The 11,758-nt window shown below is 38.3% G+C and overlaps 1 protein-coding gene across 1 annotated transcript in view; it reads left to right on the top strand.

The window, feature by feature from the left end:
* The first annotated feature begins 126 nt into the window (after positions 1–126).
* Positions 127–11,758, top strand: part of ARHGEF3 (Rho guanine nucleotide exchange factor (GEF) 3) — a 28,667-nt gene continuing 17,035 nt past the window's right edge. Inside the window, exons 1-2 of the mRNA XM_008940537.1 lie at positions 127–222; positions 11,709–11,758. The exon at positions 11,709–11,758 is cut by the window's right edge and continues 67 nt beyond it. Of these exons, the coding sequence (XP_008938785.1) occupies positions 127–222; positions 11,709–11,758 (146 nt within the window). The remainder of the gene's footprint in view (positions 223–11,708) is intronic.

Below are 11,758 nucleotides of genomic sequence, written 5' to 3'. Positions count from 1 at the left end.
CTGAGGCGGGAGGGCTCGGTCACGGAGCTGCCCGGTGCCGGGGAGGCTGGGCTCCACTTTGGCTTCGCCTTTTGTGCGCGGACGGAACCAGCTGTGACCTCCGAAACCGCTCCTCCTGCAGCCACGATGGTGGCCAAGGATTATCCTTTTTACCTTTCCGTCAAGAGGGCAAACTGTGCCTTGGAAGTGCCCGCAGTGACCGGGCCAGCTAAAGAGCCGGAGGTACTTAATCTACTGGTGATACGGTTGCAACTTCATTTTGCTCGGTAGTGTGATCCGCGTTGCTTTGGGGGAAAGTAAATTGCTTTGAAAATATGCTTCTAAGTATAGATACCCGGTTTCTTTAGGCATCCTTTATTATATTCTCTAGATACTGAACTTCCCTTTGCAATAAGGTGAGGAGGAAAGAGTCTAGATTTTTGTCATCTGCCACTTTAAGGAATTAAAACTAATCTTTCAAGTAGAGAATTGAGAAACACTTGTTCTAGATACGTAGTTTAAAGTGATATATGTGTATATTGTATATGTTCCATGGGTAACCATTATTTACAAATTGTTAAATTTATGCAGGAACTAGAAGGGAATCTGGAAAATGGTGTTTTAAAGCATTACCTGGCTTTTCCTCGTTAGTAATAAGCCAATAGATTAATCCTGTATTTTCAGTTAACTGAACTCTTCCCTATCAGCAGGGTGACTGCTCTGTTTCTTAAAAAGCATTAAATCATTTCAAGTGACATTAAAAATCTTGCTTATTAACCCTAACCCAACATATTAATTTGCAAAATTCTCATAAATTGTGGAAGATTTCAGGGACAAATCTTTGTGAAAGACTGAAATATTTCATACTTCAGCTTAATCTTGCTGTGTGTGCTTGTTTGGAAAGAAAACAGTGACCGTAATGATTCTGTCTGCACTGGAGGAAGGATAAAATTTCTTTGTGAAAGTTTTCATCACTTAAAAATATAGCTTTTTCGTTAGTCTTATTTGCTGAGTAACTTGAAGACAGCTTACTAAATTGGGTGGACTTGATACTACTACATTAAAGATAATTATCTCCAGTAGTTCAATGGATCCAAAGTATAAGTAACATAAGCCAAGTGACCCTATTCAATTATGATGCTTAAGCTAAGAACTGGTAAGAAGATGCTGCACTTTTGCTTTTCAATGTACTTTTATATTTAAAAAAAATAATTATTGCAGTTAATGATAGTGTAATTTTTTCAGCTGTGTGTTTTTGAGAAGTAACAGCCTTGAGTGTGTGTGTATGTGTGCATCTATGGAAAACACAAGCTGCTAAGTACTAAATGGTTCTCTTAATGGTACTCATTTTACTAACTAACTATATTAAAAAAAAGCAACTTTACTTGCATTAAGGTGGTTTTTTTTATTTTGTGAATGGCCAAATCTGGAGATCTGGAGTGTTGCTCTCTTACAGTTAGGAAGGGAGCTTGACTATAGTAAAATTTAAAAGAAAAAGTCTCGGTGAAACCTTAGAACGTGAAGAAGTATCTAATAACAGATGTGATCAATCAAAATTACAATGTGCAAACTGTTGTTTCAGATTTATGTTGTTTCAGATTTATATTCTCTCAGTTTGTTTTCTAAGAATAAGAAAATGCATGCTATGCTTTCAGGGTTTTTTCTGAGGGTATGATTGACTTTCAGTATTCCAAAAAAATTAACTTTTAAACATTCTGTTTGTCCGAGGCGGGTATGAAAAGACCACCTGCCACTCAAAAAATTTGGTTTAGGTATGCAGCCTATTTCTTTGAAGTCTGTCAGCATGGGGGGAAAAAAAATCCAGTTTTCTTCTCAAACTCTGTTAAGCTGTTCTTCCACCCTTTAGTATTTATAAGGCTAAATAAAGTTATTGGGCGCCTTCTACCACAATTTTGTGTTACTGCACTGGAAAGCTAGCTTGCTGTGCATGGCTCAGAATTTTGGCTGTGAAAACCTGAGTTTCATTTTCATTATGAACATGTTAAGTTGGTTGATTCATTTAATAATCGAACTTGTGCATACATATTGGTCAGTGTGGAATGGAGCAGATTATCTGCTATATATGTGTAATGTTTTGGTTTTAAGTCAGGATTGATAATTATAAAATATTTTCTCTGAATTATTAAAGAATAATCTTTTCATGTTTGTTTTGAATAAATATAAGATATAGCCTGGAAGATCAAGTACAATAGTACATACATGGAATGAAATTCAGTAAAAATCTCCAGCATATACTGTTGAAATTTTCCCAAATTTCCAGCTGGAAGTCTCTGGGTAGCAAGCTGAAATTTCTTGGCAATAGATTAATTATTCTTGGGCTTCGCTTGGAGCTGGCAGAGCAGCTGTGGAAAACTAGAGATGATTTTGAGGAACAATTCAGTGGCATAAAAGAGAATGGAGGTTTTCTGCTTAGAGTTCTTCCTTTAAGCCTCACCAGCTTCCTTGACATAAACTCCATAGAAGTAACAGAATTACAAAACAATGACAAGTGCAGTGTTCAAAATGTATGCAATCGGTAACAACCTGTGTTCTGAGGAGAGGCTAGGGTGTCTCCAGTCAAGGTACAGCTATCCTAGTTCTTTCTAAATGCAGTCTAAGGGCAACAAAACGCTGCAGTGCTTGAGGAATGAGTTAATACAATGAATACTACAAGGCCTTTACATAACCCACATGAAATATTGTAGTACAGTTCTAGGTGTAAACATTACAGAGGTCTTGGGGTCTTTCCAGCTTTTTTTTCATAATGCAAAAACAGAAAGTTAGTAAAACTTGAAATTTGCATGCTTTAAGATATAAAACGTTGCCCATCTTGCCCAATGATACATACCACTTTCGGTTTCACTGGTCCAAGCAACTCCCTTATCACCTCCTCTAAAGGACACAAAGCGAAGCACAGCCAGTGGGTGGGCAGCAGATAGGAGCATGCACAGTCATAGATTGACGTTCGAAGGTCTGAACATGAAGTCATGGGAAGGAAGACATGAATTCCTCGGAGTAAGGATGATGTTCTGTTCTGCTGTACAGGATCTAATACAGTGCTTGCGTTTAGCCTCTAAAAACTCAAACAGTGGTGTTGAATTCCTTTGTGTCTCCAGTATGTTGTATGCTCGCTTACACATCTTACACTGCAGAAACCCTAGACCTAGGAGCCGGGCACGTTTGCAACCTTTTCTTTCCTCCTGCTATCCTCACTGTTGTGGTGTGCAGGAGGTCTGGGCTGCCTGGTGCTCAGGACTATTTAATTTGGCATGGGGAATGCAGAAGGCTAACCTAAAACCTAAAGGGTAATCCACAGGCCTCTAGGCCATGGCACATCATTAACATGAGAACCAGGCATGGAGCCAGTCAGGGGGAGAGGGGCCAAAAGATCATGAGATAAGCTGCAAGTCATGAATTTTCTTTGATCATCATAAATGTATGTGTTTAATTTTAAATTAAATATTAGCAAGTTGTCATTTTGATACAATTCAGTTAAGTTTATGTGCAGTGTAACTGCAGTGAACTAAACATGGAAACACGTCAAACCCCCACACTTGGAACTGCTGATCTGTTCTGCTTAATGGCAATTGGAAACAAACAGCTTGCCTTTATTTTTCCGTTCAGTAACTCGCTGTAGGATGCCTGCCTGTTAATTGGCTATCCAGCTTCATATCCAGTTTGTTCCAGAATGGAAAAGGTCTTTCTTAGGTAGTCTGTACAAGGAGCTTCTAATGAAAGGAAACACAGAGTTTAATCTACTCTACATTAGTTGTCTGGTTTTTTTCTGTTGCTTTTTGTTAATTGACCTCAGTGTGAGTTTTTTTTCCTGTCAACTTGCTTTCATTTCCTAACTCCTGGTAGATATGTTGATTTCTGGATATTGCAGACAAGTGATCAGTCAAGATAGCTGGATGCAACTTGTCCTTCTGCTGCTGATACTTAAATGGTTCTGTCTTGCATAAGGTAAAAGAAATCTGAGGTCCTGAGTGTGGTGACTAGTGAGGGCAGCCTATCTGCAGCAAGGAGCCAAGGAGGCTTTGATGAACACATGATGCGATAGCACGTTGGGAACTTCAGCTCATTTTCTTTGAGAATACTTCACTGCTTCCGAATATGGCTTCTCGTTGTACCCCAGCTATTGTTTCAGGTCCTCTTCTTTGTAACACCACGATTAAAACATTGTCTCCGGATTTTGCTTTATTTGCTTCCCGGTTTTGCAGAGACTGGCGATGCAGGAATAACAAACCTCCTGCTCTCATCAGAGATGAGATTGAACCTTAAGAATTGGAGGGAAGGTTGTGTCACTGGTACATAGAAGTGACTGGATGAGCAAGTTGCCTTTCTGTATCTAATCACTTAAATCAGTTAAAGCCTTTGTGCCATGCTGGCAGTTGTACTAGTGAGATGTACTAGTCTCTCCCAGGTTTTGGGATGGATTTGTGTGGATGATTACAGTTACCTTTGTGCATCTCTGAACTATACTTATAACTGCTTTAGCATCACCTACTTTTTCTTGACCATCAGCTTCAGCTCTCGGAGAGTGAATGTTCTAGAATTTCTCAATCAGAATATTTCTAAGATACTATGAAACAAAGGTGAATTCTCTGCTGTTTTGAGTATTAAAAATAGTCTTTATTAATGGAAATTATAATTGAGAATATTGTTCTAGTTTTAGGTTTGCCTCTCTCTAACGGTGCAAAAAGCCTGAGATGCTAGGCTTAATTTATTTTTAGCTTGTTTGCTATATTAAGAGAACATAGGTTGTTTTTTCTATTTTAACTAACCTTTTTTTTTTTTTTTTTTTTTTTTTCCCCCCCATCCCGCTGAAGGTTAAATACTGATAACATCCTGTGGAACAGAGCTTGAATGTGTTTGGTTTGGTTTTTTTTCTTTATTGAACTTCAGGTCTTGGGGCATTTATTAGAGCTGTTTAATCCTAGGCCAATTTAACTAGTAGCAGACTAATAAAAATAATAATGTTGGGCTTCCTGCCATGACAAATGTTGACTTACCCTTATAAAGCTGACTAAAAACTAATAACCTTTAAAGTATAGGAGTATGGAAATTTAGCCAGTTACATGAAGTCTGAAACAGAGTGGTTCTGTTTGAGTTTGCTGGCAGTGCTTGTGAATTAGGTTTGAAACAAAGGTTACTGTGCTGTTTCAATTTATAGTGTCTTCCATTTATTAGATTTTTAACTCTTTTGAGACTAATTGAAGTTAAACATTTTGCACTAATGAATGCTCCGGTACCACAGAGTGAATGCTTTGGATACCTGTTTGTTTTGGTTCACAAATAGAAAGTATATAAAAAGGAGAAAACTCAAACCCCTTATTTTTTATAAAATGTCAAGAATGCTAGCAACCTCAAATCCAGAATTACTACTGTAAATAATTATCTCCAAACAGAACTTGTTGAACTCCAGTAAGTTAGGATGTTTTTAGCAATCAGTGATTTTTATGTGGATTGGGAAAAGTTTAATTTTGAAGGTTTATCGGCTAGATTCTGATATTTTAAAATTCTAAGTTCCTGTATCAGTTTTTATATAGCACTTATTTTCTGGGTTGCATTAAAAGTCTCTATAAATAGTGTTTGTTAAGTTTGTTTTTAAATACAATCAGTGCTGCAGGTTAGGTGAAGACACAAGTGTAATGACACCCCAGGGAGATATTTTCCCTTGTTTGTCAAATTCAGCACCAGTTCTCGACATGGAGACTGTTGTTGAAGTTGCTGATAAGAGATGGGAGAGTCAGATGGAAAAACAATCATACCAGCAGTGAACACAGGCTTGCTTTTACTGTTCACTGGGAGGAAAGCAGTGGCTAAGCCACTTGGGAGAACAGAGTGAACGAAATTTGAAGTGAGGTACTGATGCATGTGAAGACCTTTTATATGGCACCTAGACTACTACGCAATGCTTTTCAGTATGTGTTATCCAGGTCATTGGGTCTGCTGTTCTTAGGGCAATATAAAGGGAACCTGGGATAGTTCTTTGTTTCCTTCCATTTGTTAGAAAATTAAAGCCAATCTTTTGCTAGAGTAATTTATCTGTCCAAGTATGATAATTAAGCCATGCATGTTCAATGATAATATATAGAAAACTAATCTATACTATTAAATGGTTTTAACACACTCAGACACTCAGCTTTGAACTTGGGGAAAATTCCATTCTTTACATGCATTAGTTGTTCACATACATGAGTTGTTTTATTGTGTGGATGAGGAGCATGTGAAGTGTTAGCCTCTGCCCCTCAGAGGCTCCTAGAAGCTTTCATATCTGGGTAGTGTTTTACTGGATACAATATATCCAGCTATTAGGTGCCAGTTTCACTAATGAAGAAATAAAAATAACATCAACTTAGTTGTCAGTACATTGCAACTAATCTGAACGCCTAATTTTTCAAAGGATCTTCTCCTTTAATATGCTTCTGTGGCTGTTGAATTCTTAGCTTGCCCCAGGAGCAGGTGCTCTGTGCTAAGATTCAGGCTTTTAAATGGTAATGCATGTGTACTAGAGCCAAAAATAATGATACAAAAGTTATCTTTTTGCCAAGATCTTGTCATTTTGAAATGACCATATCTCATCTTTAAAATGTGGCGCTTTAAATTATGCAAGGCAAAAAGACTTAAATTTTACTGAAGAGGGATTTGGCAGAAGTTACTCAGAAGAGTATGGCTTCCTGGTAGCTGCTTGTTCTATGCAATTTCCTGCAGTCCAACAGCAGAAAACAAATTTTTGGAGAGTTATACATTAGAAGCTAGAGCCTTCCTTTCTTACGCAGTAGCCTAAACCATTAGGTTACAGTTTAATATGTAGAAGATATGAGACGTACAGTTGTACACATATCTATATGATCTATGTAATAAATTACAATGATGAAGCAATCTAGAGCACTGTGTCCTTCATTCTAAATTAGAAGAATGGTGGGCATGGCATCTTTGAAACTTCTGATAGTTTCCTGTCTTAAACCTGAGGTAGCCAGTGATTATGCCATTGTGATTACTCTAATTCTTCATATGAATTCAACAGAAAGGTCTGTGATAAAAATACAGTGTCTCAAAAGGACATAGTGTCCACTGTCTGGTTTCCAGAACCATCCAGATTTTGGACACACATTTACTACTTTTGTCTATTTGTTCACAGTTTCAAGAGTTCTTTTTGAGGCTGCATATATACATGGTGTTTCCAGCTTTAGTTTTTTGCTCTCTGAATTCAAATGTTACCAAAGTCATCTTGAGTTCAAATTCACAGCTCCCTCCAAAAGCCATCTGCTCTTTGTTCTAGCCTAGTCAGGTATTAATTTGACTTTACTTGACTGTTCAGCCTTTGAAGTTCCTGCACTCATGTTTCCCTCAGCTGTATTTAGCCTTATATCAAATTTAAAGCCCTGTCAGATTAACATTACTTGTTCACATATACCAGCTCCATATTTTGGAAGCTCTGCCAAACTGTAGTCTGGATCTTTTGTTACCTAACTTGCTTCCCATATTGTTTCAGCAAGCCTCTATGTCACTGAAAATGCACTCTAACGTTTAGTAATTCCAAACTCTGGAATGATTTTTAATACTAATATTAACAACTTCAAAAGGTCAGGCAAAACTTTGTAACTCCTGAATTTTTTGTCTTAGAATTTGGCTCTGTTCCCAGGCTGGACAAGTGATGGTTGTTGCAAGTTGATCCAGCCACTAAATCCTCTAAATCCTGCCTGCTTCTGAGTTCCCTGAACCGAGCGGGGGACCGGAAGAAAGGAGGAGTGATGGCTCTGGGTTGCTGTAAGTGGTCTGAGCTCACTTAGAAGTACAGACCTGGAATCTGATTTTCATTCTACCTGGACAATACGTTCTCACTGGAGCCTCTTCATGCTGAAATCGCAGAGTTCTGCATTCCCATGGGCTTAAATGCATACCCTGGAACATTTTAAGATTATGGGATCCCTGGTTAGCTGGAAAATCAGACATTTTTCAGAGACAAATTAGTAAAATAATGAACACATGTACTAGAAATTCCTAATGGCAACAATTTTATTCTTTGAAAAATAAATAAAATAGAAGAGGCTTGGGACCCTCCTCTTTCTGTTGTTTGTAAAGAACAGAGCCCTTGGTGAGTAAAACCACCATCTGTTTAAAACTTTTTTTTTAATGCGCTTGACTGAATTTTTTTCCCTGTCCAGACCATTGGTCTCAATAGTTTGTTCAGCTTCTCTGTGGTGCTGGTTTGGAGAGGTGACACAGCTTGAGAATGAGGTTATTGATAAAAGGGGAGGTCCAGGCAAGAGTAGATGTAGACCGTGCAACAGAAGTACTGAAGCAGAGTGTCTCTCGGTTTCAATGTTACTGTCTTACAGTTTCAGAATTGCTCCCATAGTGCTGTGTTTTCATTTCACAGTCAAAGCCTTACCCATGCAGACTCTTATTCCTTGGTGGAGGGGGTCACTCAGTGCCGATGGCTCTTGCTAGAATTCTCTGAGGGAGATGGCACATGGAACACAAAGGTTTGATGAGTTTTTGCTTCCAGCTATGGAAGCGATGTCCTGCCAGACAGTTTCTAATGCAGGGTAAAAATCACGTTAGAAGTATCAGAAAGCCTTCCCCATAATTAAGAATTTAGGATTAACAACATTTACTTTCAGAACTCATTGTAAAGATGTAAAGTGTCAGACTTCTGAAATGATCTTTAATAATTCTATTGGAGAGAATCTTGTAATAATCCTGATGTCTTCTAATAAAATTCAGTTCCTAACTTGAACTACATATTTAGATGTTTTGAATTCTGATCATATTTTTCAGTGTGAGATCAGAATATGATACAGTGCATGAGGAATTCCAAATGGGATGCTGACAAGAAAGTGGGACCTTTGCCGGCTTACCTTCACAACCCAGTGTCTAGCTTTCCTTTGGCGACTGGGAGAAGTGCTGGCCTCTAGTGGCGTAAAATAAGAAGCTCTAGGAGAGCTCAGCGTGTTTTGATGGTGACTGAAACTGGAGTTCCTTGGAGCATCAAGTAGGGTTTTGCGTTAGTAAAAATTACACTGCTGTACCTTTTTTCCCCTTGAAATGGATGGGGAAGCTTTAAAAGGCTGGGGGGGAGGGGGGCGGGGGGCTCTACTGTATCCCTCCTGCAACTGTAGGCATGCTTGCCTGGAAGACAGGGCAGGTTTTGGAGAGCCTTTGTGCTGTCTGACATGAAGAAGGGGAAGTGGTATTTCTTTTTTTCACTTCCTTTCACTCTCCAAGAGAAAGAAGTTGATTTTCATTCTTTTTACTCAGGCTAATTTTCTCCAAGGTTATTTGATGCTGTGCATCAATTTTCTCAGCTGCCTGTGGTTTATGTGCCCCACAGGCAGAGTAAATCAGATCCTGGCTTAAGGAGTGCTCAGCCTGCAGGCTTTGGGTAGTAATTAATAAACTTCACCTGCAGCCACACACAGTATTTGGAAGTATTTAGATACAGATAGACTGACTGACTTGCTATTCCTTACCTTGTTTTAAACACCACTTAGGAAGCTTAATTCAAGGGTTTTCTTTTCAGCATACTCAAAAGAAATAATGCAGAGATACAGTGAAATTCAGATTTTCTTCTTTAGTGATTTTGTTTACTGTTAGTAGACTCCTCAGAAAATTATCCAAGAGCTTATGGGCTTAGTCTTGTTATAAGCTGACTGAAAGACTGTAAAATTGTGAATAGATCACAATGTGTGTGAAAAATGTCTGTAAGACCATGGGGAGTGTTTAACTTTCAGAAAGCAAGATGTGGCTATGATGATGTATAGGTCAGATTTGTGGTTTTTTTTTTTTTTCAGGAATTTTTTCTTTCAATCAAAGACCATACTCACAGCAGCAAAGATGTAAGAAAACAGGAAAAATACAGCAGTAAAGAAAGATAAATCTTTGCTATTAACCTTAAAATCTCTCTGTTCCTGTCTTCTGCAAAGTCCATGCAGTCTTGATTTCCAGATTTTACTTTTGGGGTGTGATATTTATGCCTAAGTAATCTCTGCTGCTAAGGTACAGCTGCTAGCAGAAGCTGTGCTGCTGGCATAGCACTGCCTGGCTCTGCCTGGGACTTCATGTCTGTTCACTGCAGTGCAGCACGATTCATAACAAGCAGGCTCTGCCGTGGGATATTATTTGTGCACCAGGACTGGCATTCCGAATAATCTTAAAAAAGAAACAGCTGATGGCTGAGCCACAAGTTAGAGAAGAGTTAGAGTGGAATCTCAAAGATTTTTCTTCTTTTTTTGAGGGGTAGGGATGGTGGTGCTATAGTTAAGTATGCTAGTGGTGCTGCAATGACGTAAAAAAATACTCCTTCAAAAACCTGTGTCAAAGACATGGTTGGTGAAAAAGGAGAAATATCAACAGCAGTGCAGTGGTGAAGAAGAGGATGTAACTTGATTTAAGCTGCTAAAATTCTTTATGCCAGGTTTCACATGTGATGGAATACATTTTTGCTAGAGGGTTAAACACTTTGTCCCTCATCTCAGCTGGCATTTATGGACTTCTAGGTCTGCCTGCTGAGAAGTAAATTAAATATGTAGCTGCTTCTCACCTTTCCTCTGTTTGCTGTGCTGAAGGAAGAGATTTTTTTTTCTTGCCAGTAATACAGATGATAAGCATCGCTGCTGAGATTTATTTTTTTGGTATCAGGAAAGATGACAAATATTCATCATTTCCAGAAGGAGTTGAATTTCTGAACAAAAGGATAATAGGGATACTTCATTTACTTATAGCTATGTCTAGGAAATTGGAAGCATAGCAAGCCTACACAAACTTTATAAGCATAGCTGAAAAAGAAAGATGAACTGCTTTAGGATGTCCATGAAATATGCTGTTGGATGAGTTTTTTAACTTCACTTGGAAGGTTTGGCTCTTTTTCTGTCAAAAGTTGCCTTTTGCATGTGCTGTTCAAGATCCATTAAGTGTCAGATGGAGGTTAGGAAGCCAAGGGTAACTGTTCTATTTTTATCCATAATATTTTTTTTCCCTTGTGTTACAATTTCTGTTAGCTTTCAGAAAAAAATGTGCAGGACAATCGGCATATTATATTGAAGTGGTTATGTATTCAGTGTTGTTAAAAGCATATATGAAAAGGAAAACATGAAATGTAATGCTTTATGGTAGATTTTTGATTAATTTTCCTGTCTGTTTTATGCAAAAATAATACATATAAACATGCTTGCCTGTATATATAAGTATTTCCGTAGGAATATGTACTCAAAGGACAATTACAGTTAGAGATTTCTGTCTAAATAATTTTTTTCTGGGATAAGGTACTTTTAACTGAATAGAGTCACATGCTGACAGTGCCAGAGGCAAAGAAACAGACTGAGTTGTTTTCATTGAAAGTGTTCGTTTCAATGACAAGATTACCATAACGTGCATTAGCTGCAGAGCACTGCTGCAATTTTCTCATTTGAGGATGAGCTAACAAAATGGTTGTTTCTCTTTGCTTTCCTCCCTTCCCCTTCTTCTAACCGCACCAGCTTCTCCGTCACATTTTTCAGCTGTTGCCAGGACCTGTATGTACCAGCCAATAGTAATGTATCATTGTCAGCGTTAAAAACTGCTTTTGTTTATTTATTACCTTAATCATATACCAAGTTTACAAACTGGCTTTTTACAAATGCTTTGTTAGGAAAATCAGCAAAACTGTTAGCAATGTTTATCCGATTATGCTCACGCTCCCTCCATTTTTTTTCCCTGCCCTTGCCCTCTTCCCCCTCCTACAGGAGCCCAGTACCAAACGGGTCAAGCCGCTTTCCAGAGTGACATCACTAGC

Source organism: Merops nubicus, unplaced genomic scaffold (genome assembly GCF_000691845.1).
Source record: "Merops nubicus isolate BGI_N331 unplaced genomic scaffold, ASM69184v1 scaffold16825, whole genome shotgun sequence".
Taxonomy (NCBI): domain Eukaryota; kingdom Metazoa; phylum Chordata; class Aves; order Coraciiformes; family Meropidae; genus Merops; species Merops nubicus.
The sequence above is the reverse complement of the archived record's forward strand: the minus strand, read 5'-3'. Positions and strand labels throughout refer to the sequence as shown.